Source organism: Aquila chrysaetos, chromosome 7 (genome assembly GCF_900496995.4).
Source record: "Aquila chrysaetos chrysaetos chromosome 7, bAquChr1.4, whole genome shotgun sequence".
Lineage (NCBI taxonomy): Eukaryota > Metazoa > Chordata > Aves > Accipitriformes > Accipitridae > Aquila > Aquila chrysaetos.
This window is the reverse complement of record NC_044010.1, coordinates 40,022,471-40,049,079: the sequence shown is the minus strand read 5'-3', so window position 1 is coordinate 40,049,079 and position 26,609 is coordinate 40,022,471. Positions and strand designations below refer to the sequence as shown.

The 26,609-nt window shown below is 35.4% G+C and overlaps 1 protein-coding gene across 1 annotated transcript in view; it reads right to left on the bottom strand.

Moving 5' to 3' along the window:
* The window catches only part of CFAP47 (cilia and flagella associated protein 47), a 354,799-nt gene that overhangs the window by 142,480 nt on the left and 185,710 nt on the right, over nucleotides 1-26,609 (bottom strand). Inside the window, exons 49-50 of the mRNA XM_041125007.1 lie at nucleotides 14,530-14,641; nucleotides 5,359-5,496 (exon numbers count right to left, since the gene is read on the bottom strand). Coding sequence (XP_040980941.1) covers nucleotides 5,359-5,496; nucleotides 14,530-14,641 — 250 coding nt within the window. The remainder of the gene's footprint in view (nucleotides 1-5,358; nucleotides 5,497-14,529; nucleotides 14,642-26,609) is intronic.

Below are 26,609 nucleotides of genomic sequence, written 5' to 3'. Positions count from 1 at the left end.
TGATTTCAAGCCTGAAAGTCCGGGAGGACCACATGTGCAAGTAGCATTACCTTCCAAAGGCATCAGTTCCCCAACGAACCCACTCGGAAGCAGTTGTTTTTAAAGAGAATAGGAAAGACTGTCAGAGACATATCATGAGAAGTACAATGACAACTTAGGTGAGGAAATGTCAACTGTCACTGAAGGCCAGGTTGAAGGATAAATTAGCTTTAAAAAGATAATTAAAACAGGCTTTGCCAAAATGAATGCCTGGCCTAACCACTTTGACTATGCTTTTTTATCATGGCTTATTTGCAAGTAGTGTATCTTTTTGATGTTATGCCTTTCAAGTACAAAGAAATTCAAAAACTTGGCAATGGCATACAAATGTAAATGCATTCCATAAGAAGAACACAATGGGAAGTATAATCTTTTGATAAAGGCGATGCTTAGGGCAGCCAGAATAAGACAACAGCACACGCAAAATTCCCCCGTGTTGTACAAACAACCATTCTGCATCTGTAGCGCTCAGCTCTGTGAGACATCACCACTGGCAGGAACATTAAAAGCTGTTGCTTAAGTGCCAGCTCTGTGCTGAGGTTCGCTGCTGAAGAGAGAGAGTGAGGGATTCTGGAGGAGGAGGGGGGGGGATTTGCAGTTGCAGCGCAAGTCTTAGACATTGCAGCAACTGCACCGACTTCACGCTCTCGCCTCTTCTTTACAGGAGAGCTGTTGGATCAAATTCCTGAGGACGGCTGAGCTGGTCTAGCAGAAGCCGAGCCAAGCATCCTCCCTGTTGCCCACATGCTACACAGCAAAGAGCGCAACACAGGGACAGTTGTCCAAGGGCAGGTCAGTTTAAGAAGTTACCATGGACTCCATAGTAGAGCAGAAAAATTTCCTCTACTTCGAGAAGAAATTTTGACAAATGTAGGAGCATTTAGTCAGCATTTAGTCAGACTGTGAAACAAATATCTGTTAATGACTAATATTTATTTATGATTTTAGCACTTTAGTATGTAGGAATATCTAAAGATAAATCTTACATGAAAGACCAGCTGCATCCTACTTTGTCTTAGTGGCCACTTAGCCTTGTTTTACTTTTGGTTCCCATGAGAAAAAAACCCTAGGACCTCTTCTCTCAAAAGACAGAAATATGCTTTGGAAAGAACTAAAAACCCATGTCAGTTTAGAAAGGGGCAAGCCTCTGTCACTACATCTGTGCTGCAGACATTTTTCTGTTTGGGTTTTGGTTTGTTTTCTTTTTTTTTTTTTCCCCTGGTATAAGACAGCATAAAAAGGATTTCTCATAAGGATTGCTGTGTCAATGGTTTTCACCGCAAGCACTAAATGTGCTTTTTCTTAACTACACCTGAAGGAGAAAAAATCTAGAACAAATTTCAGAATCATTAGCTTTTTGGAAGAGCATAATGAGTGATTTTGGTAGAAATTATGAAAAGAATATATGAAAACTATTCTAGAAATTATCATCTTCTTCTACAGTCATACCTACAATGTAATTTGGAGAAGAAAAAAAAAAAGGAAAATACACATATACATAGTTATATAATGCATATGTGTGTGTACCTGAAGATGATATTGAATGTTAAGATGTGTATAACAAGGTAGTAGTTTCTAGTATGTTTAAAAGGAATAATTTTCACTGAGTGACAGCAAGACAAAAATATCTGGTGTACATGTATTTATCATTAGAGATTTTTTTTCTAACCTTATTCAGCTATGGACAACCTCACACTTGCTTTGGCCCATACTGATTCAAGTCTGTACATTAATTTTCTCTACATCCAAAGTCCACTATTTTCTGTTACCCCAGATCAGTAACAGTAGCCCTGGGGATTCTCAGCTCTGAGATGCACTTCTTCAATGTGTGATGCACATTCAAATGCAAGTGTTTTGCATTCTACTAGTGGTGTGCGCCTTGCAATTAAGAAATTCTAAATCTCAGAAACATCCATCAGTCATTCTACTCTGAAAAGCCATAGAATAATAAATTTTTATGAAAAACTACAGTAACAATATAGGTGTAAAAGAAAACTGTGTAGGATAAAGCTAAGATTCTGTTAGTTCCTCTTTAAAGTAAGTTCAGAAAACGACTACTACTACCATATGAGTTAGAACACACCTTGTTACATTCCATCTCTATTTAGCCATTTTCAGCAGATACTTTCCCCAGTTGTAAAAGTTACAGATGTCTAGTACAAATGAATGATTGTGATGGAAGATAGTGTTTTGTGAAATGACTAGAAGCAGTTGGTTGATTTAAAGGTGAGGCAGAAGCTTGGTGTTCCTAGGATACGGGCATTGTAAGGGTATATCTTCTGTATTGAAGAAAAAAATCATATTATTAAGCAATGCTATATTAAGGAAAAGTCATTTCATGTCCTACTTTAAGTCCACTTTAGAAAGCAATCCTAATGATGCCCTAAACATTTCTAGCAGTCATGAAACTTGAGTTAGTACAATTTACTAGAAACACGTAGGTTACAATAAGACAAAGATCTAACTCTACAGTAGCACAAAAATAGCAAAAGATGGTAACTCAAAGATAAGATGCAGTAACTTGATGCAGCCGTATATGAATGAGCTGTGCAGATTGCTCCAACTACCAATAGGACCCTGTGTGCTGGAGTGATTATATCCATGGAAATTAGTGTGCGGTGTAAAAGAGAGCTGAGTTGGAGCTGATTACCTGGCCCCTCTCAGCAAGTTATTAGACTAATCACCCACCAACATATTTGAAAAACGCATTCCAAATGCATAAGTAGATCAGCCAGTCTCATATTGTTAATGGGGAACCAAACTGAGCAAAAAGCTTAGCAGTAATAATAATAATAATAGCAAACAACAAAATTGCACTGGAATTTCTACCTAAGAGCAATGCCCTCAATTCATAGCAGTGATAGGGACAGGATTGAGAAATCCACTCACTTAACCTTCTATTTTCTTACATAACCTTCTATTTTCAGTTAGTTTCAATTACAGCCTCTACTAGTTTTGGGCTGATGATTCCTAACTTTGCAAAGCCTAAACATCTCGTAAGCAGAAGTGTTTAGTTTGGACAATAGAAGCATAATTAAATTAATGAACATTTGCAGGCTTTCAGTAGAGATTTGAAGATTATCTCCAGTATTTCCCTGTACTTGGCATCACCCTTGATATTTCTTTTATGATTAATTCCTCCTAACATCTTGAAATCTGCTGATTCTCATCTCTACTGCATTGTCTGCATATATCACCTTAATTTAATCTTTGTTAAAATCCTTCTTCTGTAAACTTACAGTGATGCGTTGTGTGAGTTTTAATGCCAACCAACTTCCGTGTTGCTGTACATGAAAATTCAAATAAAAAAGCTAACTGTAGGAGGAGAATGCAAGGAAATATTCTTGAACCTTGAAAACCAGTGAAACCTAAATACTGATTGTTTCCTTTCTTTCTAACTGCCTTCTTAAGGACTTTCTCCTATTTCTAGTGCTCTTCATGCCAGAATTTAAAAAAAACACTACTGCTCAATATTACTAGTGCTCCCCTTAAACATACCAGACAGGAGAACTGAATCTGTACTGTCCTCAAAACTCCTTATTTCTTTTCAGATTTAGTTTACATTTTTTTCCTTCTGCTTTGAAAATCCTCTATTTAATATTTCTAGACTTCTTCTCAACCCCTTGTTCCTCAATTTGTCAAGCATTGACTTGCCTTTTGCTTTTTTGTTATAATTTTACCACTGTTGCAACAGTCTTATCTCTATCATAAGCACTATGGGAAAACCTTATTTCTTTGGTCACCTTATTTTCTTTTTGATTATTTTCTGTCTCCTTTTGAAAAGAGCACTTAGGCATGTTCTGCTACATTATTCTCTTCCACTTCTATTCCTTTTCTATTTTAAACTCACATTGTATTATCAACTGTTTGCACAAAAATAACATTCTAGAAGATCTGATTTTGTGTAAGAGCTACATAAGCACAGAAAACTTATTATCTTTTGTTAGCTTTAACTACAGCTGTTAAAAAGAAGTGGCCTGCACACCACAAAGCTAAGTACACCAGGAATCTGAGCTGTGTAAAAAAAGTGTTTCAAAATTAACGTAAAATATTTAGCAAAAAAGAATGTGGTAACGAATCTGGTAGATTAGAGAGACAACGTACGTCCCTTGGTAGGGCTCTGCCCTGTAGAGAAAAAAGAGGGTTTTTTTTAATATTCCCCAACATTAAGCTACTGGTATGGTCAGGGAGAGTCACTTCACTTCTCTGAGCTTCTGTCTTCTTCCTGCCTCTATCCTGCCTATACAGATTGTAAATTCTCGGGATTGCTTCAAGTCAGAGATGCGATACTAATCTCTGAGTCTCTACATATTATTAAATACAGATATTAATAGTCTATAAAGGAACAGATGTTCTGATATTCACAATAGATTAACTCAAATTATTTATTATTTATTAATAATAAAATTAGCTTTTAATTCTTTCTAAAACTAGATAAATTCTGTTGAAGTGAAAATACAGTTATAAAGAAGACAAAGAGATCTCCAATTGCAAGCTCTTCTCAATTTCCTAAAAACTAAATGTTGATTAAAACAACACCTTTTTCAGGTTAAAAAGACCTTTCCTTGATAGCTTTCCTTGCGAGAAACATGCTTTAGCCATCTATCATAATGCTTAACAATTTAAATACATTCTAGTTTAGGTAGTAGAAACATAAAAAAACGCAGTTCTACAGGCAAAGCTTTTCTTGCAAATGTAAAGAAGAAAATGGAGAAATTCATTTAAAAACAAACACAAGAACCTACCTTTGCTTATTTGGTGTGCACATTTGTAATCACAAAAGTATTCATCTGCAGCACTTAAAATCTCAAAAATAATGCAGAAACTGTTTATAATAAACTAGGTGGTGAAATTCTGAAAGTAAGCAGGTATTATGGAATTTTCTCCTCTCGATTTTACTGTAACTGACCAAAGGAGCATCTATGACTGACAGGAAAAAGAAAGTTTTTTCCACAGTGGAATGAAGTGGACCGATGTGAATTTCAGAAACAGCCTGCTTTGACATCAGCACTACTAATATTGGATACTTTTAAAAGAAAGCATTTAACAAATGCTGCCCCTCTCCAACAACAAGTGACATTAAGTGACATCGTTGCAAAAAAAAGAGAAAAAGAAAAAACAAGCTCGGCTTAAAATTTAATAAAAATGTTTCAAAAATCATAAAAGGAGAAGTTTCATGTATGCCTGGAATAAACATTTGACTTAACACTGTTTGCAGACATGTGGCCTGGCATACTAAATATACATTTAGTTGAAAAAGAAATTATGATACAAGTTTATACAAACTGACAATGAACTTATCCATAATAACAAACATACCCATGTTTGCTGCATCAACAGTTTGTGGTGTCTCTGTTGACAATTTCTGAAGGGCCTGTTCACCATCTGTCTTCTCTGGTGAGCTGTTATGTCGAGACTGCTGTTGGTCTTCTTCTTCAGCAACAAATGAAATTACACCTAAAACAAATAGATACCAGGTGTTATATTAGCCGGGGCATTAGCTTTATAAAACAGACTGCCAGACATGTAGGAATATTTCCTCAGCTCAAAACTAATAAAAACTGAACTAAAACTTGCACTCCAGGTGTCAGCCATCCAATTATAATTTATGGTAATAAAAAATACGTCTTGAGCGAGTCCAAGGAAATTAACCATTTTTTCTCCCCAAAGTGTTTTTCTACTTACCTGAACAGATCAGTAATAAGTGCCTGAAAAGATCAGTAATACAAAATACAAGCAAACCCACTTTTTAAAAATTATAAAATATGGCAGACAGTAATAGTGTCTTTCTTTCCAGCGCAATTTTCTGTGCATAGTCTCGATTGTTTCTGTTATGTTTTTAAACCACGGTGTCTCATCCTAGTGCTATAAGATAATAAATGTAATAGTTAAAATATTCCTGTGATACATTTTTGAATTGTATGTTAAGTTGTAATCAAGTATTTAAGGAAGATAAAATACACAGAGATTGTAAAACCAGGACTTTTAAATCGTCTGATTTCTATTTAATAATATAAAATCTAATTTAAAAGATCTAGTATGTACATGGTTCCTTTAAATAACATTAATGTTATTCTGGAAGATTTGATATACTGGCTTTAAATAAGCAGGTTTTGTTTCTCGCATTATGTCCCTCTGACTAAGAATTTTTGCAAATACTACATATCATTACTATTTTATCTAAATTACTGTCCCTCAGTATTTCAATACATTCTGGAGAGTTTCAAAGCTGAAATAAATATATGCTGCAAGTTTAATTCTTGCCTCATATGTACAATGAAAAACTAATTTGAGGAGGTGACTTATTTTATGATATTATACAGTGAGAAACTTTCCCATTTGAGATCATTAGAATTTATGTGAAAAGGTCTCCCAAAGGGAACTTATGTAACTGTGTCTTATTAAGGCTTTGGGAAAATTATTCATAGTGGAACTTTTTTAATTTGAAATGGAGAATTAATATAATTTTATGAGAGTCCCAGAACAATCTGATTTGAAATACCTACATTTAATGGTATTTTTTGTTTCTCCAGCTTTGAGCGGGATAGATGTGGGGTAACAGATCACATAGCAGACAGGACGTGCTGTGCTCCCTGACTAGCTGCATTTAGCATCTTACTAGCAAGAATAGCTAAAGCTAAATAGCAATGCTCACGTGGGACCTGGAAAACGCAGCAGCAGTGACGGGGAGAGACGGCACCACGTCGGTCACGACAACTGGCTCAGGAAGCCGTCGTGACTTTAGCAGCCAGGAGCCGATCGAGTTCCTGTACACATACGTACCTGTACGCACCCGTCTCATTTACAGTCCTCGAGGCTTAACTTTCTTCCCTTAATCACAGCCTTCCGCAGACGGCTGCATTCCTGCTTCTAAACATCCTAGTTCCATTTCATTTCGGGAAGGATCAAGCTTAATAAAATGGCCTCACGGTTAGTTTTGATAATAATACTATGCTAGAAGGATGTTACTCTTGAACAAAATATGAAAAAGAGGCAAATAGAACATAACTAAAGTCAAATGCTATCAGTAAGTCTTGGAAAAGCAAAATTTGTTCATTATATGCTCAGTGGTAGCTACACCAGGTGGCAATTTCAACATGACAAACACTGACAAATTATTTCTGCTAAGAAGGATTACATTAAATCATTACAGGGAAGCACGGTTTATCTTCCCATCTCTCAGAGACAGCAACTGGGTAGCAGAGGTATAAAACACCAAAGCTGAAAACAGAACCAAAAAAAAATGGAAATAGGTATGTACTTAAAGCCAGAGAAAGGAACCATATAATTTTAGATTAAAAAACTTAGAATCTCAGATTTTCTTCCCTCTGTTAAGAAAAATCTATAAAAATACAAATAAAATAATAAAATAAAAATAATTGAAACCAAAACAAAAACCATTTTAAACAGAAAACTTTTACAAATTCCTAAAATTAATCACAGTACAGAAGCCAGAAATTTTGTCCAAATAAGCAGGAGAGTGATTGCAATTTCAGGAAATTATTGAATATTTTTTAAAAACCTTCAAAGAGAAGGTAGATGTGTAAGTACAATAAAAAAATAAAACCATTATGGAAAGCTCATGGGAATGAAGTCTGAAGAAAATGCTTAAGGTATATAAATATTGGTGTAAGAGGACATATTTGATGGCACTAATAGCTAATGGATCTTAGGCTAAATACTGACTAATTAACCTAATTTTAAGTCTCAATATGTAATCCTAGTATAATTTTGGTCTATTGCATCACAATATTAGAGAGAAGCAAAGTGCAAGACAAAGACTTCATTAATTTTAAACACCATCCTAACCATCAACATACTTGAAAGATGTCAACAATTATAAGAAAATGAGTTTAAAAAAAATGCAAAATTAAAGCTTTAAAGTTGGCTAAAAATACTTGACTAAATGCTGAAAATCATTAAATTCATAAATTCTAAAGCCTCCTTACAGTAGAGAATATTTTGTTACATTTCATTTTAAAATTTAAGTAATTTTTCCTTATAGTCCTTGCTTCCAGTGACAATGGAGCATTTATTCATCAATTGTCTGTATTTCAGAGTATTGTATTGTGCATATGTGCATGTGAGAGAAAGAGGGACAGAACACGAGTGTTCACATTTTAAAAATTCTTATTTCATCAGTAAGTAGGGGGATGGTGAAGCAAACTAACTTTTTTAGCTCTGCACAAAACGTGCTCTCAAAAGCATCAAAATAATTGGCTGAAGAACTCCAAATAATTAATTTTTATTTGCGGCAAATCTTGGAACACTTGAAAAGTTCCAGAATTGTAAATTGCTAATGGTGAAGAATATTTCAAGAGCTAGTGGAAGAACTATGGTAACTAAAAACTACTTGAATTGCTAAACCACTGTGCTGATAATCCGGCAATCGCACAATCAAAAAAATCAGTGAAGAATTGCACTATAATTGCTGACACTCAATTTTCCTTCTTTATGGAAAACAGTTCTCAAACAAACAGAATTAATAACAATGAGGTTAAAATCTTGATCGATAAAGGTGACTGGATTGATGTAATGTATTCAGAACTCTGCAAGGCACTCAATTAAATCTGTCAAAGTATTTCAATAAAAAATAATCAGATGGCATACATTTTTAAACTCAGTTTATCTGCTTAATCTTAAAATATTCATAAATTGTCTTTCATAATTTTTATGGGCACCAAAGTATCTACTACTGGCTCAAAGCTATTTAAATTATTTATTAGGGGAAAAAAAGAAAATCATTGCTGGCAAGAACTGCAAATAACTAAAAACAAACAAAAAAGTGTATTAATTTCTAGTCAAATATAGAGTGCAGAATCCTTATGAGTGAGGACACTTAGCACATAGTATGCTCTGCATGACTTGAGTCTTTAAATTAAGGCAGAATATTTTCCTAGGAAGTATTCCTAAGCAGAATACTCTCCTGGTTCTCCTGGTTCAGGAGTGAATGGTGCAATCCAATGACCACTACTGGAGATTAAGAGAGCTGATGATGCATAAACATATGAATTTATTCAAATTATGGGCTACCAAAAAAATCCCATCAAAAGGTGCTTTGCAGGATGGAAAAAGAGTTTTATACAATGAAGACTAATAAAAAGTCCTTAGCACCCTATGAAGTAATAAAAAAAATACATTGGAAAGGTGCAGAAACGCTGCATCAGAAATGACATTGGAAATAACAAATAAGCATGTTTACATTTTTTCATAAGGTTCTGCTGAGAGCTTGGCTCCCGTGTTGTGAAAGGGCTTTGATACAGGAAGATTTAGGCTTTTGGCTGTGAACGTACTGTCATCCTACAGAAGCCACTGCTGCTTACGCTGTCTTCGGCAAAGGCGGTGGTATCTTATGGTACCTTATTGATGCTGCAAAGCAACCGATAAACGATAATTTGTTCATGCATAACAGCCCCCAGCGTTCGGGGGTTTTTGTTGCATCTAGTTGCTCAGTTCTGACTTGTGTGTCATACGCTATGTAACAATGTAACTTGTCAAAATATCCTGGCTGACAATTTTTAAAGCATACATTCAAAAACAAACAAGACTTCATGTACGTCACAGAGATACAATTCCCACCTATTCAACTGGCCAGAGAATCATGCCACCGTTAAGTATTTTAGAAAATACAGCTCCTCTTCTCAGCTGTTCTTTGGCATACATATAAAATGCTAAACTTGCCAAAGCAACAATACAAGTATTCCTAGAATTATACTGAAAATGAATAATTAAAAATTACATAAACTGTGGAGGTTTTCTTTTTGCTGATACAACATTGCTTTAAAAGGTTTCTTGGTCAAAACATCGTTGCAAATTTTCTAGCTTTACTATCCAGTTTAAATATTTTATACAACTTCAGTCCACATATTAATACCAAAGCCTCGTTTTATATTGCTTCAGAGAAGATGCATCCCTTTAAAGGGGATGGCAGGCTGTTTTATTTCCCAATAAAATTGTAATTGCAACACCACATGTTAGACTGACTCATTGGCTATACACTACAATCCCCTATCCCTGAATCCAATTAAGAAAGCAAGAAATATTCAAATTTTTCCTTTCTTTATAATTTGAGTGGACTATTTGAAAGGCACATGATTATTTTCTGGTGCAGAGAGATGATAAAAGCCCACAATATCCCAATATTTTTACTGGAAACAAGAACAGAAGGCTATGTGGCCATGGAATTCATCACACAAATCTGAAAAGACATAGAAATGTTTGGCTTGTGGTTTAAATATACCAACATGATCTTATTAAGCATAGGTCTTGGGAGTAGGAGGAGAGGTTTTTATGTTTTCCTGTTTTTTTCTGGCCAATGAAATCAATGTATAGTTGCTGCCTCAGATAAGTTCCACAGGAGAGATAAGATAAATTAAAAAGATGAGTGTAGTTTATGTAAGCTATAGCTTTGGCCAATTTTTCTTCTGGCAATTTTTCTACTGACAAAAAAAGATATTTACTGTAGGTTACAACAAAACTTTATAATCTCTATTTTATATAGGAAAACCTCTATGATGTTATATGTAAATTCCAAAGAGTTTCTGTAAATCCTACTACTTGTTGGTATACTGGGACTAAATGAATTGCTCCCTGCATCAATGAAAAGGAAGCAGAATAAGCTTGAAGACTCACACACAGGAGAAATGAGCAAGTGGCAAATCCCTCTGTCAGCTGTCATTCATATATGGGTTTGTAGCATTTAATAAAGAGGTGAATTGGTTTATTTATTATTCTGTCTGTTCTTGATGTGACAACGAAACCATGACATGAAAGGGCACAGGAGTATGCAACTCCAAGTGCACGAGGAGAGATGGAAAGGGTGCGCTGGGGACCACCTTGCCAGGCGGTGGCATGTACGAGCAGAGCCACCCTCCTTCGGTGAACTCCAGTGATCCAGCAGTGGAGGTATGCCGGAGCCATTCACGGTAATCAAGCAACCAGAAGATCCTTCTAAGTGTGTCTTTATTACAGATGAATTAGACTCAATTTTGTTAGGGTGTCGCAGTTGAAGAGGAAGTGCTTCAAGCAAAGGTACGGATAGGTGCTGGAAACACAGCAATGGCTACGAGAAGCTACCGAGACGGTCTCCCTCACGTGTGTGATTTTACGATTCCATTGAAATTAGAGCAATCAGTAGATCAATTTGCAGAATTCCTCCAAACAAAGAAATGGACAATATTTGGTTTAAAATCAGATTTCACATAAGTGTTGAATGGAAAATACTGTTAAACAAGTTTAATCAACTCATTTACAGGCTAGAATGTATTGGCGTGATCTTCACCACCTCATTAAAATTGTCTTACAGCTGCAGTCTGACAGGCCATGGCCTGTAACATACTGCCCTTTTTTCCTCAATTTAAGCTTCAAAAGCTCCAAGTAGCATGGAAAAGTGCTGCTTACTAAGTACAGAAATAGTTAAAAAATAAATGAAAGATGATACACAAAATTAGAAAGCTCCTTCCCAAAAGCTGGAAAATTTTTGTGGAAAGAAAGGACACTGACTATAACAGGTGTGTATTTTTTGCACAAGAAATAGTCAAGTATTATGAGCTTTAGTCTGTTCTGGAAAAATTCTGGTCTATTCTGTAGAAAGCAGAAATAAGAGTTTGAGAAAAGATAAAGTAATCTGGAGAAGATGCTTTATCAAACCTAAAGGAAATTGCTCTATTACTTGGAAAAAAGATTGCTGAAGAATTTTATCTGGTGCCAGAATCTTGTGAGAGATGTTTATTAGCTATTATTTCTCTGTTAAAGCTGTCATACAGCTACAAACCAGCCGAAGCATATAATATTAGCCCTCTACTGGAATGCTTCCAAATGGACTTTTGAAAAGAATTGGGCCCATTTTTAGCTTAGCAATCATAAAATAGCAAGAAGGAAAGCAAAAGAAGTATAATTTTGCAGCTATATAATTTTGCAACGAAAAGGACTTTGAATGTAAAGGAAAAATGCAGACCATTTCCTCAGTACAACAATTTATATGGTAAAAGTCCTTTTATGAGAATTTATTTTAATACGACAAAACCAGTACTAGAACACCCAGGCTACAAAGTTTTATGCCTACAAGTTAGAGAGTTCTAAACTTGAAACCATCCGTCAGCACTATGACAGAGTCTTCAACTAGATATCTAAATAGCTGTTCTTTTTTTCCCCACAGGATAAAATTTACTCAGTCTGTAGATAGATTTTGAGCATTGCTTTTTATTTTCAATCATTCAGCATGTTGGCCCCGTGGATTATTTACTTCCATCTGAACAAATTCACCAAAGTGAGTAAAGAGTACTTTTCTTTTTGGGGGTTTAAACTATACTACACCTGGAGTATCCTGAACCTAGAAAAACCTAAGATTCCTGAGTCCTAATTAATTCCCACTTGAATCACCTACATCTAATCTGTGATCCTCAAGCTTCAGGCTGGCTGTTGAAAAATCCTAAAAGTGCCAAAAATGCACATATATCTCAGCTTTGACATTAAAGTTTCCCAGGAACTGAAAATTCTGCTTCAGGGAACAAATACGACTTTCCAGCCTTGCACAGCGTGAAGCAGAGAGACTTCCATTCCCCTTGAAGCCACAAAGTAAGCACTTCCTAACTGATGTTACCACAAATTTCTGCGACATAACCAAAACTGTCCCTGCTCCACAGGAAGAATGAACATGATTTCCTAAGGTAGTGATTAAAGCAAGCACTGAGCGAGGGGGCGGACGGCAGATAACTGGGCCCTGTCTCTTTTCAAAGGATAACTTCAGCCTTCTATTGAGTTATTTTAAAGTGTAAAATAAATGAACTGTTTTCCCAAAAAAAGACCGTGCGTGGCTTCCCAGCCTTTGAACCAAGAACTTTTCTGTTGGGTTAGAGAGACTGACTGTTCCCTCTTTTTCTCGCTCAGTGAAGATATAGTACTTCCAGACATAATGGAAACCATTGTAATAGAAGTTAGGGGAATGACAGAACATAGGAGATGTCAATGTGAATGTGCCACCTCTGCCCCTTTAAGGCATGGCTTTTATCACCTTGTATTAATTTGCTGTATGACAGCGCCCCTGGAACCTCTTCTACTTTCAGTATATATAAAAGAATTGGGGATTTTCTAAGCCAGAAGAAGAGAATATTCCTAAATTTTTAAAGCCTGAAAAAAAAGGCATAAGTTAAAATAGAGTGCATCCTCAATTTTTTCTGGTGAACATTTTTGATGGTCACAAATATCATTGAAAGCTGACTCCTATTCATAGAAAGTGAATTTTGTCTCAGGGATACAGATTTAGCAAGAGGGCACTGAAGTTTTCCTGTGGCACTAGGCCAAGCTCTGTTACAAGTATTAATCTCTTTTCACAAATCACCTGTGAATTGAGATGGCATTATTACTTACATTTTACACATCAGATACTAAAATCAAAATGGCCAAAAGAGCAAACTAGTTTGGCATCCTCAGGGACAAAACTTAATAGCTTTTTAATGTTGAGAAAACAGCTGTCATTAATCTCAATTGTCTAAGAAAACAGCAGAATCAAGGGTTTGGAGTAGGAACACACAATATCAAAACTATACACTAAGCATTTTGGATTAAAAAATTTGTTTAAGACGTTGTTCAAATCTAAGTCTCCTGAGTGCTATTCAGTTGCTTTAAAATGGTCTCTTCTGTTCCCATAATTCCCTCCTAAGCACACTCTCGTACTTTGCTCTGCCGAGAGTTACTACAATAGCTACTCTACAAAGAAGAAAAAGACTGACAGTACAGTCTCATTCTCACAATCATGCTTTTCATGTTATGAGGTAAAGAATGAGCACCATGGAATTTTAGAATTCCTACTAAGCATTTGAAAATTATGAAATGTGATTTGTTAAAAAAATATTTGTTTAAAGAAATTCTTTTCAGGACAAAACATTAAATATGACAGGCTGATGTTAGTTAAAAAAAGCAAGAGTCTTGCTATTGTATCATAAGAATACCAGTATAAACATGGACTGATGCAAATTATTTGCAATTAATTTTAGATATTCCTAGCCTCTACACATCTCAAAGAAGGAATTGGCTTCACTACATTCTGTGTATGTACTCTAGTCTTGTGGTCAACAAATTGAACTTCAATCAAGGGAAAGAATCAAATTCTGGTCTCTGCCTTTAAATCTTTGGTCCTAGTAGTGCTGAGATAACTACAGCTCTTCAACAAGTTTAGGAAAATTAAATTTAGACCCAAGAACTTGGTGATAATTCAAAGTCATTAATTCCTATTGAGTCAATTTTCGTGGGACCAATTAAATGCATAAAATTGCACATATGCTGGCATTTTTGAAGGACCTGACCACATATTTAGCAGTAATATACCTTTACAAATAAAAATACGAGCCAGCTTAAAAAACAGTATCACCAGTAATTATAGCCTTACTTCCAGAAGAAAGGTTATGTTGAACAGAACTGTAAGCATTAAGTGTAAACAGATCTAATCTGCTAATTTATAGGGATTTTATATATTTTGGTTCTATATTGTACCTTGAAAGGTTCCTCGTCTCCACGGAGATACACTCAAAGTGTAAGCGACTGTGTCTTCTGGTTCTACAGTGATAATAGGTGCACCAGCCACCATTGAAATATCTGAAGATACCTGGTGAAGAGAATTCACAAAGAGGAAAAATCATCAAAAGCAGGTTACTGTTGCAAGAACACTATAGACACAATATGCATTCTACTTGCTTTGAAAAGTAGAATATAAAGTATGCTATTGGTAAGTCCTAACCTTTATGCACATGAAAAGAATACATACTGTAAAAGTAGTGCTGGCATATACAGATCATATCAAGCACAAATTTTGAAGTCATTGCTTAACGCGAGTAAAAGTATCTCGCTTAGCCCATGGAACTACTTACATATGCATAGAGTTGCACAGTCAGGTCCTTAATATTTTACATACATTTTCTTTAGAAGTGTAACAAAGGGGTTTAACGGTAGTGATCCATCTAACTAGACAGAGCGAAGCAAAAGCTGAAGTGTCAGTTTAACATCAGTTGCTATACCTCAAGTCATATTAAACCATGCTTTTTGATATGTCGTATTTTGTAAATGACACATATGTGATGGCATACACAGTAACTATTTGAACAATGAAAAGACCAATACAATTTTCATATGCTGAATTTTAGATTTTGCAAACTATAAAGCTGATTGCAGGAATACAGGCTGAGAGTATTTTTGAATTGCATCTCATTTCTTTGTCACTTCTATAAGTTTGCTACAGACAGACTCTCTGATCAGCTGCTCACGGAAGAGACATTCAAGTCTGAGGCGTTACCAAGCACAGCTGATGATTAACTGCTTAAGTCACTGGTGGTGCACAAAGCCAGCAGCTGGGCTGTGGGAATGGTTCTCCTCACACCCTCTCTTCTGTTACCTCCGCCACAGGGTGGAGCAAACTGCTGCTGAGTGATAGTATTTCACACTGGCACTGCGATTTCTGCAGTGGATATCTGACTACAGGTGATGATTTTCCACTGAGGCATGGAGTCCTTTTAAAAAGCATTTTCAGGATATCATGCAGTACTCTAGCATGCTGTAATTTCTTATTACGTTAAATAAGAAAATTGTCTCTGTGTTGTTTAGGTGAATTTTGAGTGAAATCACAAGTCAAGTCAGAAAGGCTTGATTTTTTTTTTTTTCCAGCTCATTTATTCATTTCATTAATGACTACAGCTAGCCTGTCAAGCATCCAAGCGGAGACTTGGATTCTACAAAGATCTCTTCTGCAACAGTAAAAGCATTAGATGCATGGTTCATTTTCTTCCTCCCCAAAGTTACCTTTTTTTTTTTTTTAGTGAATAAGTTTTGTTCATATTTTCTGTAGAAAAAAACAATTCTAACATCATCTTGTCCTCTATTACAGCCAGTCATTGCCTATAATGTTTGTCGTCTCTGGGGTATTTATGTTAATATAATACTTTGTTCAAGTTCTAGTACAATCTGGAACTTCTATTCCAAGTAACAAAGTAAAAAAATGTAAGGAAACATTCTTCCTCTTCCCCAATAAATCTGCATTTCAAGCTGGCTATTTGAAGTCCAACAACCAAAAAGAATAGGAAAAGAGACTAATTGTCAAGAAAAAAAACAGGCCAAAAAGAGAATGATTGAAAGCCTTGTTAATTGGCACTTGGAAAAAAATTTGAAAAAAAAATCTTTCACTATTAACAACAAAGAGAAGGCATAGAAAAGGAGGGGCTGTTACACACTGAAGATGGGGAAGTTTAATTTCATACAAGATAAACCATAAATTAGGTGTGAGCCTACGTTTATGGACTACTCCATTTTAGTTTACAATGAAGTTAGTAATGTATACAGAAGTAAAGGATAAGTACCTAAAAACAAGGCTAGATTAACAGAAAAGACAGCAAATTATTAGGGATAGAACAGATTAATTAAAATGAGATTTTTTTTAAGGAAAAAGTAACATGGAGGCAGATGAAAAGTAGTGATTAATTTAAATTGGATAAAATGTAGGAAAGTAGGGTAATACATTTTCTGTCAAAGACTGGATGTATCAGAGTAGTTTCTAACAAAAAAATGTCAAAGTAAAAAGGAACACTGCTGGCATAGTTGACTATAAACATGAAATGGATATGGACTGCTGATGAATAAATATGGACTGGAAGTTTGATGGTTTTCAGTCATTCAGGAGAAGTTTTGGATACTTTTCCAAATAGAGTAGTGAATTAGCAGAAGCTAAATGATTCTAAAATGAAGTTGTTAACCTTAAGGAAGTGATTGTATAACCCAACAGGAAAAAGTTGATTATGAACAATGAAGTCGTGTTAGTACATACACGGCCACTGTTTCAGCGTTTGAATCCAGGTGCCCATATCAACAGACGGGAAGGAATTCTGCCTTCCCTCCCCTGCATCAGACTGATAAGATTGCTGGGGGTTTTGCTTTGTTCTTTTCTTAGTGTTGGACATGACTGACTTTCTAGGATCATCTGGGATGTTTACTTAACAAACGCACTGCTGTTTCAGTGTTCAAAGACTGGCGATCTCAAACTCTCCCGCACTTTTCCAATAACACATTACAGTTATCTTTTTTTGCAGGTCCCATATTTTGTTGGAGAGCTGAGAAAGATTTTGTCTTTCATGGTGTAAGAGTCCCACAGATTAGATGTTCTGTGAGTCTATCTAAACTAGATATTTACTACATGACTGTCTGCAATTCTAGAGGGTAGAGACCTACTGAGGCTTGTGGTCCCTTCTAGTATCATATTTCTACTAAGTGCTAATCAAGTGAGTCCATTTTCTGCTTGCATAAAGTATACACACACACACATACATATATTTACAAATATATATATGTATATATCACTACACTGTCTCTTGAGGAGGTTCCACTTTTGTCACTTTTTTGTTCAATAGGGATGGGATGAGAGATGGACAATGGAAAGACAATCATAACTTCTTGTCACCACCCCTTATGAATTTTTTACTGGTCAGAACCACCAGAAATTAATAGTTCTCAAATTTGGCTAGATTAAAAAAAAAAAATTAAAATGGGGCACCTGCTTCTGAAAGGTACACAATTATTTTCTCCACTGAGCTGTAACTTATGCCTGTAAAGGAAGCTAATATTTTGCTAGGAAAGATCTTCAGATTTTCACTCCTGGATAGAGCCAGAATTTTTTTTTTCTTTGACAGTGGATAGCCTTGCTGTGAATACTTTATGACTGGACTCCATCAGTTCCCAAATTAGGCAATTTTTCATGGATATCTGAAGTCACACTGATCCCATCTATAAGACCACAAAGACACTTATAGCAACAGTTTTTACTAAATAACTAGGAGTTTAGGGCAGTGGCCAGACCTGTAGACCTTGGAACAAACCCCTTGGCCCTAATCTGCTCAGATTGAAGAGATTAACTAAACATCCACAGAGAAAATATGTCTTATTATTTTACCACTGGCCTGGTAATATGATTCTCCATTCCTTTTGCTACATCTTTTAGAGTTCTGCTGCTGGGAGCCTACTTTCTCCAGCTAGACAGAGAACCCAGATGGCTGTCTAAATCTGTGGATTTCAAGGCAAGAAGTGTCTAAAAGAAAGCAACCAGAAGCTCAGAACTTTGTCACCTCTTTTATCCCTATTTATGAAAGCTTCAAAAGGCACTGAAGGTGTTGCTCTTTCATAGTATGAATTTAATCACATAAATCCTCTGGTTCAAAAGACTTCCCAGAGCCAGAAATACCCTTGCTTTTAACAATCTAGAATCATATGCATGAGCTTGTGTGCAAATTTTTATTAAGTATTATGTGCATATATGACAGTTATAAAAATGATACTGTTGATATTAATTTAAAAGCTCTGTTTACTTTTAAGGTCTTTTTTTCTTCCATTACCACTCTAATCCTTAACGAAAGCAAGATTCATCTTTACATACATTCTGCAGAAATCATGCTGGAATTATAGATCTGCAGATTTCTGATTTCTCTTTTGACTACTTTAAAATAACTGAAGTACATATTTTGAAAAATTCAAAAATTACACTTGACTATAGTAAAGCATTTAACTTGGCTGTTTTAAATTCCCCCACTTTCATGAAAACTTCTGGAAGTTAGGTACCAGATATCAGAAGCTAGTTTACAGACATTAGCTTTCTAAATGCATAGTATTTTCCCATGAAAAATTATGCAGTTTTTCATTGTAAATAGTTGTGCATCTCCACTGCTCCCTTGATAGTAAATGAGTTCACCACTAATTTATAGAGAATGGAATCCTGTCGTAAACACAGAGGTAGACTTTTTACCTTGAGATAGCTCTAGTTAACTCCTTACCTCTGTGCATGAGCTCTCTCTTCATAATTTGTCATTCATTTGATCTGTTTAATCTTTTCACACCTCAAACTCTGGAAATCAATTAATGCTGCTTGAAATGTTTGCTAAAATTTGTCAATTGATTTTGCTCTTTATGAACATCTAATTCTCCTTCTTTCTTTCCATGGCATTTCCACTGTGCCCACCATATCTTAACAGTAATTGAACTTCAAAAAAACCCCTCTTTTTTCCATCTGATAGTGTTCTTCTCCCCCCTTGTGTCTAAAATTTAGTATTCCTGCTAATGCTTTGGTTCAACAAAGTTTCTGCTAATTTAGTTATAATCATACTACTCCATAAATAGATATGCTTCTAATTTGCTACAGCCCAATGCCAGATTTTAAAATTCTAAATAGCTTTTCTGCCTTCTGCAATCACATTTCCCAAACCCTTCCTAAAGTTCTCATAAGAAGGTGTACCCTATTGTCCTCACCCACATGCACATCCTAGGTACTGCTTCACAGCTGCACGCCAAGGTGAAATCTGAGTGCACATTGCCATTTCATGCAGTTTTCCCTTCAAGGGTAGAAAGACAGCCATGGTATGCTTCAAAATGCCCCAAGTCTAAATGATCAGAGAACTGGGACTGCAGGGTAAGCTACAGTGCACACTACCCTCCTCCCATCCTCTCCAGCAAGGACACAAACAGCTTTCCTTGCTTCTTTAAGGTGTTAGGAAGATTTTAAGACGACTGTTTTAAGTTATGCAATCTGAGCCAAAGAGTTGGAATTCTTTCTATCTCTGTTTTCACAAAACACGAAATAGGAAATTAAAATACAAAAACTTGCACATCTGAAATGACAAACTGCCCAATGAATTCAGAAATAAAACGTCTATCAGCAGTACTGTATTTAACATTTTTTCTAGTTATACATGCAGTTTCACAAATACTATTTATGCTGTAAAGCAATTAGTACTAACAAAAGATTATGAAACATGGGTATGAAATACAATAGAGTACTGAAGGCTTCCCTTACGATCTTGAGTTTCAGCTGAGCAACCTTAAAACTGAATGCCTGTTTCTGTATTAATTTAAGCATTAATATAACTTGATGCTGAATCAACTAATCTACATTACTATCTAAACCTTTGTGCCAAACGATAAAGCCATAGTTCTGTTCATAATTTTGCCAAATTCACAAGCCCAAATATGCAACAACCCCCCATCACTGCTCACGCATTGCTTTTGTATCATTCTCCCCCTTGACTTTCCCTCACTGAACATCCTGACGTACTCCAGCTTCTAATACACACCAAAGGCTTATGCCGTCATTGCCACTACTTCCTCACCCTTCTCCTGTTTAACTGCTATATATTGAATTGTGTTTCCACAATGAGACAGATCTTGACAAAAATGCATTTTTAAGAAAATAGGCCAAAACAGCAAAAATACTGGAACTACTCTGCCTATTTTCTAGCTCTGGTGAGATATAGTTCAGCTTAAAAGGAAACAACTTTAACAAATTGATGTTCACTCCATTGTCTTCTGCTGCTAGAATCCAGTGTAAATAAAAACTAATGGACAGACTAATGTCTCGCTCAAGTACTTTCTGGAGTGAAAGTAGGAATGGGCTTAGGATCACAGTAAGAACTTTTGGGTATCACAATTCCTATTGCTTTTGGAAGTCAAGAAGATTCTGCCGTAAACTGATCTTGTGGGAGTTACTCTCAGGGGAAAGCACTAATGGCCAGTTAATACTCACTGTTCCTGTAACATCACACTGGACTCTTTAAATGACTGGAAATGCAAGATGAGTTGCTTAGGCAGCCATGAAAAGGAGTCTTACACTATTACATCTGTGACGCCCATTGTCAAAAATGGTTATGTCTTTTTCTTTCATTCATGTTCACATTCTAAAACCTTTTGGGATCAGATACAGACTATAATGAATGTTAGAGTAGGGTTCTAAAGTGCACCCAAGAAATAGTCATTTCATTATTTCTCTGGCCATTATAAATCCATGTTAAAAATTGTACACAACCGATGCTGCCCTCAGTCTGCTGTCACCTTTCCTACTGCAGTCATTAAACTCACTAGTATTCTCCATGCTGCTTCAGTCTCCAAACAGTGGTCACAACAATATTATCTCCTACCTCCAACATCTTGACAAGGTCTATGGTTGTAACAGACATCACTTGCTAGTTACTTTTTATGTCTTCTTTACATTGAACCTTGTCTTGGTTTGATGGCCATGTGATTTACCAACTGTGTTACTGAGACTAATTAAATGATCAACCTCAGATGGCAAATGGATACTAAATGTGCATGCCCACACTTGCACATGCACACAAGGCAATTTATATTAATATCAGAATTCATACCAAGAATTCTATTTAATGGGAGGTGTTCACAGACGTTTGAGGTTCCAATATGCCATAATGTTGTGTAATGCTTGTCTGCTTAACTGTAGATATATTACACATATATTAATATAATAACAACACATCCAGGAACTCTCAGAAAGTGAAAAAGATGGAAACATGAAAGTACGCATAGGAAAAAGTCCAGACATTTCAGATTTTTGTAAGAACAACTTCTTGCAAGGATTTCTTAAGTGTAGAGGAAAGCTTGGAGTGAAGCAATGGAAGAATTTATATACAGTGAGCTTTAAGTCAACTTCCTTCTAAATATTAGAGATAGCTATTTCTTATCAGAATACATTCTTATGAGGACTGCATGTAAGAATAGGACACAATTTTAGTCTTAGATGTAGCATTATATAATCTTACATCCTACAATAATCTGCAGAACCATGTTCCCGAAGGTACCTGAATGTGCCTATCAAAATCTATTATGGGTCATTATTGTTAGGCAAATAAATTTTGCAGGAAGAAAATAGGGCCTAAATAGGGGCTCTTCTACCCACAAAAAATCTTCAGATTTACAAGCTATCCAAAATGAGCCAAGATATGGAATTACTTTTACCAGTTAGCAGGAGAGGCAGTCCATTAACATTTGTTCTAATTTGCAAGGAGGGAATGATGAACAATTACAGATAGATTAACTGGAATTTAGGGAAAGAAGTCTTGCATTCAAAGAACTGTTTGTAATTTAGGAATGATCCAAGAAAACCTAAAGACAAAAATCTTGCCTCAAAAGTATCCCAATAGATATGAACATACCAAGATAAAAATAGTGAAACTGTAGAATTTAGGGATGATTCTACACTAGAAAAGAGTAAGAACTTGTATGTAACAATAATATTGGTGCACACAGAGTACATTAGCTGGAAATGTTTTGGGGAGAAGTGTTCTGATGATAACCATGGCACAGGAAAAAGGAAATCTTGTGTTCCGTACCCGTCCAATACAAAAAAAGTAAGCTCCTTTCGGATGGACTCATATCAAGGGCGGGGTTGCACAGATATATACATACACACAGTATTTACACAGATAGAAATAGGTGGATCTACACACACATGCGGAGGCACACACAGAATTTGTCAGGCATGAATAACTGCAGTTTCTTAAAACATTGACCAATTTAAAGCACCTGCAATCGATGTAACATTGCTGATTCTCATTACAATCTTTGTAAGTATCCTATTGCCAAAAACCCAATCATATCAATATTAATGCTGTCTTGTAAAAACTTTCCTACTGGTAGTTATTCCATTCTTGAACACCTTTCTATGGTGGTTCATCCATCCTTGAACCACCAGAATGGTTCCTGGGCGTAACCATTAGAAAATACACCAGGTAACCTAATGTGTGAAATACTTTTTATCTGTATAAGTGAGCTAGGAAAATAAAAACTCCCACTTTGATGTTTATCCCTATATATGTAACATATAAATAGTACATAATTAATATATAATTTTAAAAATGTTTATTAAGTACTTTAGAAGAATGTATAAGCCCAAGCTCCATCACATAGCGCAATTTAATTAAGAAAATACAAGAAAAAAGGAGTTTGATAGACTATTAAGACTAATTGTCTTTCACTAATTCTTTTTAAGATTTCACAAGAAAATAAAGTTAATTATCTGTCATGCAATGTAAAACTGCATTGATAACTAATAAAATACTTTGGTACTACTCATTCTCAAAAAAAATCTAATGAAGAACTAATAGAATAACCTGAAATGGAATAGAACTTCCAATAAAATTTCTGTATTAAAGCCTGGATGCACATACCATCATCAGTCCTTCAAATTCATAACAAAATTAGATGCTTTATTTGCATAGATTTTGTTAGAAAGATAATGTGTGACATAATAAACAAACAGCAAAGCTGTTCAAGTTGCCGTAATATTTATCATGCAATCGCTACAATTAATTCAGTGAAGAAATGCTGGCTTTCAGTAACCACAAATTTCCCCAAACCCACACAACGTATGTTACATCCTTTCACTATCACTCAGAAAATAAGAATTGTAGAATACCACAGTGAAACCAAAATGTAAATTATTATTAAAGTTATCATTGTGACCCTGCAGAAAATTTGCTCAAATCAATCCATGTCCAAGGATTTAATTTTTAAATTATAGCATTCTCCATTGTCTTATAGCTCAAGGCATTATTTACACACAGCCAAAAAGTATAAAAGGAGCAGATTTATAAAATGTTACAATTTTAAACTAATTTATCAGTCATAGGTTTGAAAACTCATTCTGCAGAGCTGTAATATGGCTATTTAAGATGAATAGGAATGGAAAGCCAATATTCAAAATTATTGTAAAAAAATCTTTTCCAGAGATGAATAACCAAATAAGCATAACTTAAAAAATGTCAGCTGACACTTCAAGCCAAAGTGGTGAACAGAGGTACATAACTTAATCAAATATACTTAAATTCCACTATCTCTTTGTATAACAAAGCTAGACAGTAATACGTTCAAGGTTTCCATTTGAAAATTGTTTCTTGGGTCTGTTTAACAATATTGACAGGGTTTACTTATTAAAAAGTTAATGCTGCTTGACACTAGGCCAGAACTGGGTCTGTGAGAGTCACTGATCAATCTGATAACCAGATTTTTTTCAATACTATCAAGAATGACAGATGTTTCAAAAGAAGCCCCCATTACTTTCCCTCATCCTCCTTTCAGTGCATACCTTGCAAGTTCCTGAGTTATTAGGAATTCATTTAATTCTTGCAATCGCTTTTATTTTGCCACCAGCATGTTACAACACTGAAATAAAACATCTTTCCATTGCACTGAGTATACTCCCCAAATAATTCCTGCCTGTTCAGCTGCCATCCGGAGTTCTACATAATGAAGAGTGCTACATAATCCAGATTCGTAACCCAGCCAGGCCACCTGTCAAGACCACTAACCTAGCTCAAGAAACAAATCAGACCTAAGACCTTACTATACCCTTACTTGATCAAACAATTTCATAAGTAGTAATCACAAAAAAAAAACCCCTGCCAACAACTACAGTTATTCTTACATTCTGTAGGCCTTTGTACCTTTCATTATTGCTATGAAGAATGCTTTTTCTGTAGTGAAGCCTGTTACAGAAGTTCTGGTAGTCAAAGTGGAAGCTAAAAGGATTGAAATTGGAAGGACAGCTAAAATTAGAAAGATAATGGAATACACAGATTTACTCGTGGTTAAAGAATACAAACTTGATGAGGGTATAGGACCTTCAGCAATCAGGTTACTAGAGTTGCACGGAATTTATTCTCAGGAAATCTCACATGCGTTACCAAGCAAGACTTAGCCTGAACAGGGAAGCCCCTTATTAAAGGTTTACAGTGTACAATTTTATTATTTTGAGACATTTGTTACAAATACCCAACCTTTATGTCATCCTTTCATTGAAATTGTAAAGATCTGAAATGGATATATATAGAGAGAAATGCACTGAAGAACAGGGGATTTCATATTTTTTTATTATGTATTTATTCTACAATACTTTTAGAAATTACTAACAGTTTGTATAACCTAATACCTGAAAGGTAATTTAACTGAGCCTTGAGATTCCTCTGGCGAGTTTACTTTAATGACATCTGTTTTGAACATCTATTTTGAAAGTTACACAGTTTTATATTTTTACTGCAAAACCAAGCCTTGAAAGAATTAGGCACCTTTATGGCTAAAGTTACTATCAAAGGTGTCGTTAGAAGCAACCATCAAGACATGAGACAATTATTTATATCCAGCAGACCGAGTTTTATATAAAAACCAAAAGAAAATGGTATAAAAAATTTTGTCATGAGACTGACAGATTGGGTTTTTATAGAAATACTTTATGCTTCCTACTCTTGTAGGATGATTCGAATCTAATTTTACAGCCACTAAAATCCACTTACATTGCAGTCACTAACCTTACATTAATTCAGCATCAGAGAAGGATGTGCTTTCTGGCTGACGTTATATGTGCACACATTCTTTATGAATTCTGTTGTGACATTTTTTCCGACCCAGGAGTAAGTTAATCACAAGAAAGACTATTTGTTGTAATATCCCCTAGAACCAGCCATGAAGAGCATAGTGGCAGTATTTCCCTAAGGTTTACGCATCAATCAGTAGAAAATAGTTCATAAAAATGTTCACATTTTTCAAGGGAATTTATGGAAATTGTCTTTTTAATCTTGGAAAGCTTTCTGGGCACTGAAAGTGTTTTGCTTAGCATTTTTAAAGGTAGACTGGTGGAGTCATGCACATGACCTCCACTGAATTCCAAAGGTACTTCCCTCCCCAACTCTCTTGATACATACTAATGGTTGCACAGACAAACAAACCACACATACAAAAGTTATTGTTGCTCCAGACATGAACACTCTATATATGTTTGAAATGGGAAAAGCATGATTCAGAGGGAAGAGGAATTATTTCCCTCTTTCTCCTCCCAGACTTAACTTTCATTTTAAATAGTCACTTTTGCACTTATTTTGGTTGAGGCTATTAGATAAATACAGTGAATACTGAGAAACAGAGTAACATATATACAGTGTAATTAATTTTTTTAATTAAATGAGTTTTTATTAAGTTTATAGTTTAATATATTCAGTTATTAAAATGGAATAGTGAAGCTAAATTTACATCTCAAAGGCAAAATTACCCAAGTATTAATTCAGCTGAATTACTTATTGCTAGGTATTCATTGTGCAGTAAATTGTTTATGGACATGCCTGTAAATTATTATGCTCATCAGCTACTGGCACATCTTATACCATTCTTGATATAGGTTGAGCTTTATTATTTCAGTAAATGAAATACTTAACGTTTTTTAAAAATATCACGTATGTCCCAGCTTATCTATAAGAAGTTACCTTGTATAGTCAATACACTCCATCAATGGAGGATGTACAGGGTAAATCAACGAACTAATTCAATAATGAAGATATTCACTAGCCAACAAAATTACAAAAGGTCCTGTCAAAAACATTTCTAAAACTATTACTTCTTGAATTATCTTTTTTCTGTCTCCACCAAAGCTGACAAGATTTCCTCTACCTAGTCATCAACTTAGCTAAAGGACAATATGGTAAAATTTCAGAGATGCTGGACTAAAAAGGAGGAGTTATTGGGCTGTCAGCAACTGCCCCCAAGGGAAACCATGACAAAGACAAAATCACAGTCTGTTGTGCTCTGATTCACAACACACTACCCAGAAATTACAGTGATCAGGCAGCATGGAATGAACAACAACAACAAAATTAGTATCACTTCTTTTTCCTGTTGCCCTTTGTGCTATACACTTCTGAATAAATAGTTTATTTTGCATTTCTAACAAGGCTGTTGGTCACAGTTCCCTCTTAGAGGAGGTTTTCCCCTTTCTC